This window comes from Amphibalanus amphitrite, unplaced genomic scaffold (assembly GCF_019059575.1).
Source record: "Amphibalanus amphitrite isolate SeventyFive unplaced genomic scaffold, NRLGWU_Aamphi_draft 000143F_arrow, whole genome shotgun sequence".
Taxonomy (NCBI): domain Eukaryota; kingdom Metazoa; phylum Arthropoda; class Thecostraca; order Balanomorpha; family Balanidae; genus Amphibalanus; species Amphibalanus amphitrite.
The window spans coordinates 153176-165290 of record NW_024881638.1 but is presented as its reverse complement, the minus strand read 5'-3'; the positions used below and the strand labels follow the sequence as shown (position 1 = coordinate 165290).

Genomic DNA, 12115 nt, shown 5'->3' with positions numbered 1-12115 from the left:
TGGATTGGACCATTCATCTTACTGAGGCACATGCTTGCTCGCAGTATAAAAAGCAATCAAAGTTTCCAAGTTGACTGATGTTCGTTCTTTGATCAGTTTAGAGCGTCCGAACTTCATCGCCAGTCGGCAAGAGTATCGCGATTTATGTTTTTGGGATATGATACAATAATTGCGGTCTCTAGCTAAGCAGTTTCCTTATTCTCCTAAACCACACCATGGAATAAAATGGTGAGGTCTAGTTGCCAATCCGAACTCAATCATTGAAGATTTCAATCGGAGAGGTAAATTTTTATTTGATTCAGGAGCTTGCTACCACTTTTAAAATAATTCATAAACAATATAGTTATAAAATTGCAATAGCCGTCTTCACGAGTCAAAATATCTTCATACTATTAATTTTTCAGTATTTTGATCGAACATAAGATCTGATGATTTGAAAAATAAGGTTTATAAGCATTTGTGCAGCCCAAAATGACAGCTTTGCTGAAACATACTGAGCCTGATTTGACCAAAAACGCACCTAATCTGACCAAATATGCACCCAATCTGCACAAAATGTGTACCAGATGGCCGTTGTGAAAATGGCTATTAACAAATTCAATGTTTCTATCTTACATTACTAACCAATCTATTTATCTATTTCAATTATAAATTAATATCACCTTCTGAAAAGTTTCCATATAACCCTGCATAGATTCCCACTCCAGCCATTAAAGTGAAAACGTTGCTGAGCTGTGACATTTTTTTACCGTTCAGACTCAAGAGGCTCAAGTCACGACTTGGTTCGGTGACTTGCAGTAAGACCCAAGAAGTGCGAGGTGCCAAAAATCCGCATTTGATTAAAACCCTATTATCTCAAAATATCAGCTTTCTACCTTCAATGCATTTTCATCAATCACAAGGAATCCTTTTGGCGGAGGGCGTTTTGCAATTCATGGCATTCCAGCTCCTCCAACACAGACTGCATGTATTATCATGACAGTGACCTTTGAGCTGATAATATCTGCGACTATTGACATCTCTCCCCATCTGCCACATGAGCCTCTGCCCGTCCACTGGCGGCGCCGACCTGTCGGGCCCGCCGCCCGCCGTATGACGGGATCCAGCTGTAACTGGATCCCCGGCACACCCCGCCGGCACGCGCCACCCCCGGGAGACACGCGTCTCCCGGCCGTCCAGCCGCCAAAAGAACTAAAGTCGCCGCAGGTTGTTTGCAGCGGCGGCGCCAATACAGAGATAGAAAGATAAATTATACGCCGACATGACCTTGCACAAGGCTGGATATCTATTGCGCTATCGCAGCGACACCAAAGGCTGAAGGAAGCCTCTTGTTTATACACATCTGGCTAATGTCTTGATATGAAAGCGATAAGCACGATAGTGTGAGCGCACTTGCTGAAGAATATGTGTGAAAGAGACCGATCATATATCAGATTGGCACATATGACTTACAATCAAACACATTGCAATGGTGAACAAGTAGGTACCTGGGTTTGTTGATTTTAGAAGAACTAATCCGAATTTATCTACCGTCTTTTTTCTATCTTCACGACGTACCAATCTCATCGTCATCAGTCATCGCATTCAGTTAATACAGACCTTTCCCATTCTCCCCTTTCCTGAGCTGGTGGTCCAATGTCAATGTTACCTTTTTCTGACTTATATGTTATGTAAGTAGGTATAAACCGTGAGATATGATGCAATTCGCGCAAATCGCGCGAATATGATGCAAATCTATTAACTTTTCCTGGGCTCTTATTTGTGATTATCCATTCTTTGAGGCGAGCAAATAATCAGGTTCGTTCTCAATCAAATTTTGGATATGGATTGTAATGATAATTTCGCAGTTAAATTTAAAGACCTGTCGTAGCCCCCGCTCGACATTTTGTCATTTCTAATATCTTTTCTGTTCGTCATGCGAGCGTCATGCAAGTACGGCATTCATGGGGGACATGGTTGCTGCAGAACAACTAAACCGTTTAGTAATGCGTCACTGCGATTCAGATCCTAAAGCATACTGAGGTAATGCATGACATCTGTATATCCGAATGTCATGAATCATCCATGAGGTATATGCAATGTGCATGTCTGCCCTCCTTGCCAAACACCGCGGGGAACTCCTTGACTAGAGCAGTTCATCCAGTTCAAACTAGATTAGCAGTGCACGCTGCTCCGTCACGTTCTAGTCTAAACATCAGCCGACGATACTCAGCACCCGGTAGTGACGGAGGAGGGCGACGATGCCCGGCGTTTATAAGCGGTCGCGTGCCTGAAGATGGACATCCGTCTTCACCATCCTCAGAACAAACCCATCCACATCCCCCTCACGCTCTCTTTCCGGGCTGGCAGTCACCCCAACTGACAACCGGCGCGGTGGGTGAAGTTGGGTCCTCACCAGGACCTGTAAATCATCTCTGGGGTGACCATTAGGGATGCGGTTGGACTGTCCCCACGGGGCGATCAGGTCCCATCGGGATGGTTCGCCTCCACGGATCACTGCCGGTGTCGCGCAGTCCGCACAGTCCAATCTCTAGGCTCTAATAAAATAACCCTTAGTTATCTATGGGATTTATCATCACGGCTGCGGGACGCCGAACTGGTAGCCGGTTACCATTGCCTCTCTACGCAGGACCATAGCCATTATAATATTAGGTGTTCAAATTTTATACAAAATGGGTTTCCTTCTAGCTTCATAAGATCGGACCTTTTTGGTGGGAACAGAAGCGCCAAATAAAAATACACGATGATAAATCATGTTATCACGAATACGATTCACAAATCACCTGCCTTGAAGCCTGTAAGCAGCCTTCGCTCCGCCTCCTAGCATGTGCTGCACCAAGGTGTCTCATATTGTGTCTGTCAGAGCTCAATATGACGCCTAGGTTTGTGACCATAGCACGTAAACACGAAACGGCACTGCCCAATCGAACTGGTCCGTTACTGGTTTCTTGAGGGTTCTTGAACCCAGTGAGGACACTGGTACTCTGTCCCTAATTATTTATCTTCGGCATAAGCAATGAATAGTAAGCAGCGTCACACTCTTACGTAAAAAATACATGGAGTTATTGCATCAACACTCGAGGAAAAAGTACCTCATAACTCCAAACCTTCTTAAAAACACGGCGGCATTCCGCACGATAATTATTCATCGAGATTAAACCGGACCCGTCCGGTTGACACTACTGACCACATCCCGGCGCCTCGGCCTCACATGGCACCCACGTGGACCGTCCCTCCCTCCCCTCCCCATCCCCCACCATCCCCCGGCTCTATTGGCTAGCCCGGTCCAGCTCCGTCCGGATTGGTCGCCTCTGCTCCCCGCGGGATTTGTCCAGCCATTCGGGCAGGCCCAGTCCCACGTCTGGCTTCTGGCGGTGCTCGCGGCCGCCGGCGGGTCTCCGGCGTCCACAAACGGTCCCCGGGGAGCGCGGACGCGGCCATCAGTGAGTTGTGTGACGCGTGGAGTGCGCCGGTCAGTCGCCTGTTCTGCGGGCCGACCCCGGCCGCCGCGCCGCCGCCTGCGCTGACCTCTCCGACACAGTGCGGCAGGTCAGGAGCCATGGGTCGGACCACCGAGGGAGAGCCACAGGGCAGCAATGACGCCCCGCTCCAGCCTCGGCTATGGGCTCAGGTAAGTTTCGGTTTGCGATGTAGCTATTCTATGCCATTGAAGCAATTTCTAAGCATATCATACCTTACCTTTTGAAATCGATTCGTCTACAAAAGTTGGAATGCATGTGGATTGTGCACACACCGTATCTACTTCTCTAACGTATATTCCGTTTTTAATAAAGTCAAACTTTTAATTTACCTATAACACCCTCCCCCCAAAAAAAGTTAAAACATAGCCAATACTCTAAATTTTTAATCCATCTGAGATAGCAATTTGAAAGAGAAAGCAGAATCACGTAAAAGTGTTTTTTACGCCTTGATTCCTCAAAAACTGAAGATGGTACCTATGGGTGTTGGAAGTTTTACGTTTTTTCAAGCAGAAATTCCGTTATACATGACATCACTAAAACGCCCTTTTCTCAAACTTCCACTACAGATTCCGCTCAAATTTTTAGGTAACATATCAAGTTGATGTATGATAAGGTACTGAAAGTTTGACGTTACTGCTTCACGCGCTTGGAAGTAATTGGCGAAAAACCGAAGGAGGCAATTTCTACCCCCCCCCCCCCCCCCAGTATGACGCCGTTTAATAACAGATGCTGATAAGCTACCAGAGAATTTTGGTATCAGGTGAGGTGGCGGAGTTACATAGAAAAAGGTGTGGGCAATGTACTAATTAAACAAATACCAGTGAACGTAAATAGCTTTATTTTTTTCGTCGAGTGAAATCTAACGTTCCTTATAGTTCTTGGCCACTCTGGGAGCCTCGATGGCCGTCGGTGGATGGGCCGTCGGCATCGGAATCGGCAGTCTCTGCGTGGACCAGCTGTCTCGTGGCATCGGAGGATTCGTCCTAACTGCAGAACAACAAGTGTGGATAGGTGAGTTATAAAAGTGTGCTTTCTGTAGAAAAGAACCCTTGCTACACTAATAAGTGACCTTTCACATCAAAAGATTAGGTATCTATGAAGATTAACGTCTACTATCGATGAAATTGTGGATTGGACAAGAGGTGAAATGCTCTTCAGAAAACTTTGCTAACAGATACAGAAATTGACCGCTCATCATAATTTCCTTTAAAAGGAACAAGGCATTGCAATAACGCACCCTTCAAGAACTGTGTCGTACTTTTTATTTCTACGATACCTTTCATCCTTGTCGATTCTGCCACATGTTGCGGATGCAGGCAAACAAAAGGTTAAAAAAAACTCCATAATTCTTGGATGTTCAAACTAACCGTCCTCGTTTCTTCTTTTCGCAGTAACCTCAAACTTCCTGGGAACAGTAGTCGGATCAGCGGTGGCCGGGAAGCTGTCAAAGCGGTTCGGGGCGCGCAACACCATGCTCTGGTGTTGCGTGCCCGCGGTGGCCGGCTTCATCGTCACGGCCTTCGCCAAGTGCTACAACACACTGCTCATCGGACGCCTGATAGTGGGCCTCTTCTCCGGACCGGCCTTCGTGCTGCACGTGTTCTACATCAGCGCCGTGGCCTCGCCGCAGTACCGGGGCTTCCTGGCGCTGCTGCCCGACATCGTCTACATGGTGTACGTCATCCTGAGTCTGGTTCTTGGAGTCTACTTCCCCTGGTGGTGGGCGGCGATCATCAGTGCGGCGCTGTTTGCCCTGCCCACGGCCGTAGCGCTCCTGATAGCTCCGTCAGATCCCGTGTATCTGCTGCGCACTGGTCGGCTCATCGAAGCGAAAAAGGCAGCCCGTTTCTTTGGAATACGTCTGCCAAATCCTGAGCCGACCACTACAGAAGAGGGTGTTTCCCACAAGTCGACGTGGACGCTGGTGAAGCAGCCGCGCCACTACCGTCCGCTGCTGCTGTCGGCGGCGCTGCTGCTCGGCGTCGCCTTCTGCGGCTACATGGCCGTGCTCAGCTACTCGCTCGTGTTTCTGCGCACACTCGGGTCGACGCTGGACGCCACCGTGGTCAGCGTGCTTCTCTGCGTCATCCGCATCGTGGCCGTCGGCCTGGTCTCCGTCCTCATCGACCGACTGGGCCGGCGCGTGCTGCTGCTCTTCTCGGCGGCCGGCATGACGGCCAGCTACCTCGCGCTGGCCGCCTACTTCTACATCCCATCGCTGGCTCAGTTCACGCACATGCCGCTGCTGGCGCTCATCCTGGCCATCTCGTTCTTCTGCATGGGCGTCGGCCCGGTGCCGTGGTGCGTCATCGGCGAGATCGTGCCGGCGCGTCTGAGCGACGCCGGCGGCGCGGCGCTGGTGCTCTTCTACAACATAACCTCGCTGATCGGTGTGCAGGTGTTCCCGCCGTTGCTGGCGGCGCTGGGCATCGGCGGTGTGTTCGCGGCGCACGCGGGCGTCACGGGCGCCATCCTGCTGCTGGTGGCGGCCGCCGTGCCGGAGACGCGCGGCCTGAGCCTGCAGCAGATCGAGGAGCTGTTCGAGGACAAAGACGAGGAGTACACGCTGGTGACGGCCGTGGGCACCCCTGTCGGGTACAACACTTTTAGCGGTGCCTGACAATCGCCAAGACATGACGGTGATAACCCGACATTTCTGCCGTCTCCAGGACGACGACATTTGGTCTTTCAACCAGCTTTGCTCTTCTGATTGCGTGATCTCGATAATCTTTTTACAGTTTCAAAGTAACTAGGTAGAAGAATGACATTTTAGCTATCTTTCTTAAACTCATCTGTAATATGTGCCATTATCGTTGGCTGTGGAAAGCGGAGCGGATGTTTAATGAGAGGGGTTGTTTTAGCCTCATACCGCTGTGAGGACGGCTGTTCACCATTTTAGGCCATTAGCTATTGCAAGCTGCAGCATGAACATCTGTACGCCAGTTCATTGTCATCGTTTTTTTTTTTAGGTTAGTTACGCCCTAGCGATGGTATGGCGAATTTTCTTATGAATGTATGTGCCTTCTCTTATTTTGACGTGAATTGTGGACACTGAGGTTTGCTACCATTGCGTAATAAATACCAGATCATTAATAAACCTTTTCACTTATGACTTTATTTGAGGGACGATGAATACCTTGTGGAATGGATACTGAATAAAAATTATGAGTGTCCGAAAGCAGCACATTACTAGTCAAGCGTTAATCGGCCCCATCCGTGGCATGGAGGACATTAGAAGACGAATCGGCGACGACCGTGGCGCTGGCCCCGGGTGACTGATCACGCACAACGGCTCGGGTGTCGATGTCAGGGGGGCCGTCACCCACCCACGGTGAGGGTCACAGCGGGGCAGGTCGGTCTCACCCCTCCCCCCCCCCTCCTCCGATCCCCGGAAGCTGTTATTTGGTTGAGCCTGTTAGAGCTTCCGCGGGGCGGCCGTAGCTTATTATGATGTGCCCCGAGTGGAGGAATCATAAGCGATGCTCAGGGTCACAAGGGTTACTTTGGCTATATGGAATCGGGTTGAAGACACGAGCATTATATGCTTTTCTAGACTGCGACACCACGGAGTTGGAGGTCAGATGCAGACGCATGTGCAACCATTGCAACAATGTTCACAAAACCACCACGCCCCTTCCGTGGCAAACTGCAATGACATAGACCACACTCTGTCCTGCCTGTGGCGTGGAGCACTCGCCCAGAAACCAGCTAAAACAATTGAACGACCCAAATGGCCACCGAAACGCTTCGTCGACGCAGCGCCGCGACCTTGTCACGGGACCTCTGTGCCACCGACGCCGGCGATAATTGTAACGGCAGTCATGTGTAGCAGACGGTGACGGCGATGCGCTTATGAGGGCAGAGGTGCAGGACATCCTTATATGACCTCCTACATGACGCAGGTGAGACAGGTGGAGCTAAAATGCCCTTCGGAAGAAGTGTTCAGAACGCCGCTAATGGGTGTAATTTTCTTTCATGTAGGTAGTTGCTGCTTGTTGTCCAGCAGACTAACACCAAGGATTTATTTGTATTTGGTGCCTTGGCTGAATCAAAATGAGTATTTATTATCATGGGTTGTAGATTGGAGACTGAGCAGGGTCGCATGCTTTTTTCAGGTCCATTGTTCGCGTTGCTGATGGGAGAAGCTGCACGTACTCAGGCCCTGGCTATCGTCTGATAACTAGTTATTATAGATATAGTATTTCGTAGAAGAATAACCGTATGCTCACTATCTTTTCACAATCCAAAATTAGCCTAAAATGAATGAATATATTTCGGAAACGTTCCTTCTTCAGTTCAAAAGTTAACTATACAAGGCACAGAAATGTACAAATTATTGAACGTCACAAAAGCGCCGAATTAACTGATCCCACCAATCCGTTGGAATATATTTCGGAAACGTTCCTTCTTCAGTTCAAAAGTTAACTATACAAGGCACAGAAATGTACAGATTATTGAACGTCACAAAAGCGCCGAATTAACTGATCCCACCAACGGATTGGTGGGATCAGTTAATTCGGCGCTTTTGTGATGTTCAATAATTTGTACATTTCTGTGCCTTGTATATGTAGTTAACTTTTGAACTGATGAAGGAACGTTTCCGAAATATATTCATTCATTTTAGGCTAATTCTGGATTGTGAAAAGATAGTGAGCATACGGTTATTCTTCTACGATATTCAATCATGCTGCTCATTCTAGTACTTCGCCACCTTATTAGATATAGTATTGTATTGGGACCGTATTAGAGCCGGCGATAATCACGGAACATTAGTGTCGGGGCAGACTGCGGCGGGGCAGACTGCGGCGACCCCTAGGAAGAACAACTAGGGAGAACAACATTCGACAGATGGCAGCACTAGACGAGATAATCAGGCAATACTTTAATATTAATGGGAAAGAAATCATGCCAATGTTTGCCCTCACCAAGCATGTTACCACGACAATGGAAGAATGTAGTGTAGTACCCCTCCCCGGGCCCGCCGCGGGCTGGTAGCGGCGGACGGAGCCGGTCCGACCTTTGGCCGGCCGGGTCAGGTAACCGGGACGGCCGCGCCGCGGCGCCGCGCCCGGGCCGGCCGGGAGACGGAGTCGGGTGCCCGCCGGCGAGCCGTCGGCAAGGGCGCGGGGCACATTAGTCGAGTTGAATGTTCACTGTTCAGTCTTGAGTGCGAGTGATGTATGTGTGAATCGATATGTGAGCAGCAAAATCCAACAAGAAAACAAATTCGTGAAAGAAAGGCAACGCTGGCAAACATCACCACCATAGTCTTCCTACGCCGAACGAGTTCCACACCAACGTGCATCAGCGAGAGTAAAACTAGGATCCTACTGTGGTCGCGATGGCCCCTCGCCAGCGCACAAAACTGCAGGTATGTTACTGGACATTCCCTGCTACCTAACTAGGTCTGTCGACGGCTTTCACCGCGTGCATGGGGAGATTACCCCCCCCCCCGGCGCCGGGCGCCATTTTGTCTCGCCCGTTCCTCGCCGCGTCCCATAACACGCCGGTGGTGATTGCCACTTGCACCTTACTCACTCACGTGATCGCTAACGGCGATTCAATATAGCATACATGATAAGAGTTTGCCCCCATCGCGCCCCCCCCCCCTAGCCGAGGCCGGGCGCCGTGCGCCACATTACTGACCATAACGAGCCCCACACTGACTGCAATCAGGTGTCTCACCACCTGCAATGTGCCTGGGGAGCAGCTCACCCCGGTGTGATTTGCTCAGTGTATGAAACTGTGACTTTCTGTACATTTATCTTGTGCCCGGCCAACCAGGATGACCTCCTCTTCCGTACCTACAATGGTTCTTTCCACCAATGTCATTGCTTGCCTGGCCCCAGTCATTGACGTTTCTTAGCCTGCCATGCATTTTTAGCCCTATATACTCTTTGTTTGCCTGGCATCAGTATTGATGTCCATGGCCTACGCCCAATGCCCTGTCGCCCTGACGCCATCTTGGCGGGTCCGACCAGCCATAGCGTGATCGTGACGTCAGCTCTACGTGGCACTTCCAACGCTGGTAGCGCCGCGGGCGGCGGCAGCAACAATAGCTACTGATGGTCACGTGGTTGCCAGCGGCGCAGGCGCGGGCGTGTGACACTTGACCGTCCTCCGCACCGGGGGCGGCCGGGTGACTCATCCGGCGTGACGTCAGCTGCCCTTGAAAAGGCCATGACGGGCCTGCGGCCGGCGGTCGGACTGCCGTTGATCGGGGGTGTTGCCTTTCACCGGTCTGCAGCGGACCGACTGGGGGTCAGGTCACTGCTGGCAATGTGCCACACTGTGGATGCACGTATGCCTGCTGCTATGCTGCATTGCCGCCATGAGCCTGTCCACCGACCGTATACCTACACGGAACGCGCACCTACCTGACACCAGTTGGCAGCGCCAGACTGTGACGCAAAGATGCATTTCCGACCCGGCGCCAAGGCTGAGAAATAATATGGGGTCGGCAGACACCCCTTCCGGCGGCGCCTGTTTGCAGTAGTGGCCCTGTCCCATCCCCTCACCTGTCCACTTAGACTCCCCTACAGACATCAAGGGCTGTTTGTGATAGCTGCATCTACACACATGCACGGCTGTCCGCGATAGCCCCACCTACAAACAGGCACGGCTGTCCGCGATAGCCTCACCTACAAAAAGGCACGGCTGTCCGCGATAGCCTCACATGCCGACATGACATGCACGGCTGTCCGCGATAGTCTCACCCGCAGACGTGCGTGGCTGTCCGCGATAGCCTCACCTGCAGACATGGACGGCTGTCCGCGATGGCCCCACATTGTCACACGTCAGGCTGTCCGCGATAGCCTCACCTACAAAAAGGCACGGCTGTCCGCGATAGCCTCACCTGCAGACATGCACGGCTGTCCGCGATAGCCTCACATACCGACATGCACGGCTGTCCGCGATAGTCTCACCTGCAGACGTGCACGGCTGTCCGCGATAGCCTCACCTGCAGACATGCACGGCTGTCCGCGATAGCCTCACATACCGACGATAGTCTCACCTGCAGACGTGCGCGGCTGCCCGCGATAGCCTCACCTGCAGACATGGACGGCTGTCCACAATAGCCTCACATGCCGCCATCCACAGCTGTCCGCGATAGTCTCACCTACAGACGTGCGTGGCTGTCCGCGATAGCCTCACCAGCAGACATGGACGGCTGTCCGCGACGGCCCCACATTGTCACACGTCAGGCTGTCCGCGATAGCCTCACCTACAAAAAGGCACGGCTGTCCGCGATGGCCCCACATTGTAACGTCAGGCTGTCCGCGATAGCCTCACCTACAAGAAGGCGCGGCTGTCCGCGATAGCCTCACCTGCAGGCATGCACGGCTGTCCGCGATGGCCTCACCTGAAGACATGGACGGCTGTCCGCGATGGCCCCACATTGTAACCCGTCAGGCTGCCCGCGATAGCCTCACCTACAAAAAGGCACGGCTGTCCGCGATAGCCTCACCTGCAGACATGCACGGCTGTCCGCGATAGCCTCACCTGCAGACATGGACGGCTGTCCGCGTTGGTCCCACATTGTGACACGTCAGGCTGTCGGCGATAGCCTCACCTAAAAAAGGCACGGTTGTCCGCGATAGCCTCACCTGCAGACATGGCCGGCTGTCCGCGATGGCCGCACATTGTAACACGTCAGGCTGTCCGCGATAGCCCTACCTACATACATGCAAGGCTGTCCGAGACCTCACCTCCAGACATGCACGGCTGTCCGCGATAGCGAGGATAAGAAAGGCACGGCTGTCCGCGATAGCCTCACCTGCACACATGCACAGCTATCCGCGATAGTCTCACCTGCAGACGTGCACGGCTGTCCGCGATAGCCTCACCTACAAAGGCACGGCTGTCCGCGATAGCCTCACATGCCGACATGCACGACTGTCCGCGATAGTCTCACCTGCAGACGTGCTCGGCTGTCCGCGATAGCCTCACCTGCAGACATGGACGGCTGTCCGCGATAACCCCACATTGTAACACGTCAGGCTGTCCGCGATAGCCTCACATGCCGACATGCACGGCTGTCCGCGATAGTCTCACCTGCAGACATGCGTGGCTGTCCGCGATAGCCTCACCTGCAGACAAGGACGGCTGTCCACGATGGCCCCACACTGTAACACGTCAGGCTGTCCGCTATAGCCTCACCTACAAAAAGGCACGGCTGTCCGCGATAGCCTCACCTACAAAAAGGCACGGCTGTCCGCGATAGCCTCACCTGCAGACATGCACGGCTGTCCGCGATAGCCTCACCTGCAGACATGGACGGCTGTCCTCGATGGCCCCACATTGTAACACGTCAGGCTGTCCGCAATAGCCTCACCTAAAAAAAAGGCACGGTTGTCCGCGATAGCCTCACCTGCAGACATGGCCGGCTGTCCGCGATGGCCCCACATTGTGACACGTCAGGCTGTCCGCGATAGCCCTACCTACATACATGCAAGTCTGTCCGAGATAGCCCCACCTATAGACATGCCCGGCTGTCCGCGATAGCCTCACCTCCAGACATGCACGGCTGTCCGCGATAGCGAGGCTACAAAAAGGACGGCTGTCCGCGATAGCCTCACCTGCAGACATGCACGGCTGTCCGCGAGTCTCACCTGCAGACGTGCACGGCTGCC

General features: G+C 52.2%; 1 protein-coding gene across 1 annotated transcript; it reads left to right on the top strand.

The window, feature by feature from the left end:
• The first annotated feature begins 3274 nt into the window (after positions 1–3274).
• Positions 3275–6591, top strand: LOC122382586 (facilitated trehalose transporter Tret1-like). The gene is made up of 3 exons (XM_043368119.1): positions 3275–3631; positions 4358–4493; positions 4874–6591. The coding sequence occupies exons 1-3, from the start codon at positions 3560–3562 to the stop codon at positions 6100–6102; spliced, it is 1437 nt and encodes a 478-aa protein (XP_043224054.1). The 5' UTR covers positions 3275–3559; the 3' UTR covers positions 6103–6591.
• The last annotated feature ends 5524 nt before the right edge of the window (positions 6592–12115 follow it).

Excerpts from the sequence above, each read along its gene's own strand:
- LOC122382586 (XM_043368119.1), top strand. The coding sequence starts at position 3,560 with ATGGGTCGGACCACCGAGGGAGAGCCACAGGGCAGCAATGACGCCCCG. Across the intron at positions 3,632-4,357 it reads AGCCTCGGCTATGGGCTCAG|TTCTTGGCCACTCTGGGAGC; the intron begins GTAAGTTTCGGT and ends CGTTCCTTATAG. Across the intron at positions 4,494-4,873 it reads AGAACAACAAGTGTGGATAG|TAACCTCAAACTTCCTGGGA; the intron begins GTGAGTTATAAA and ends TTCTTTTCGCAG.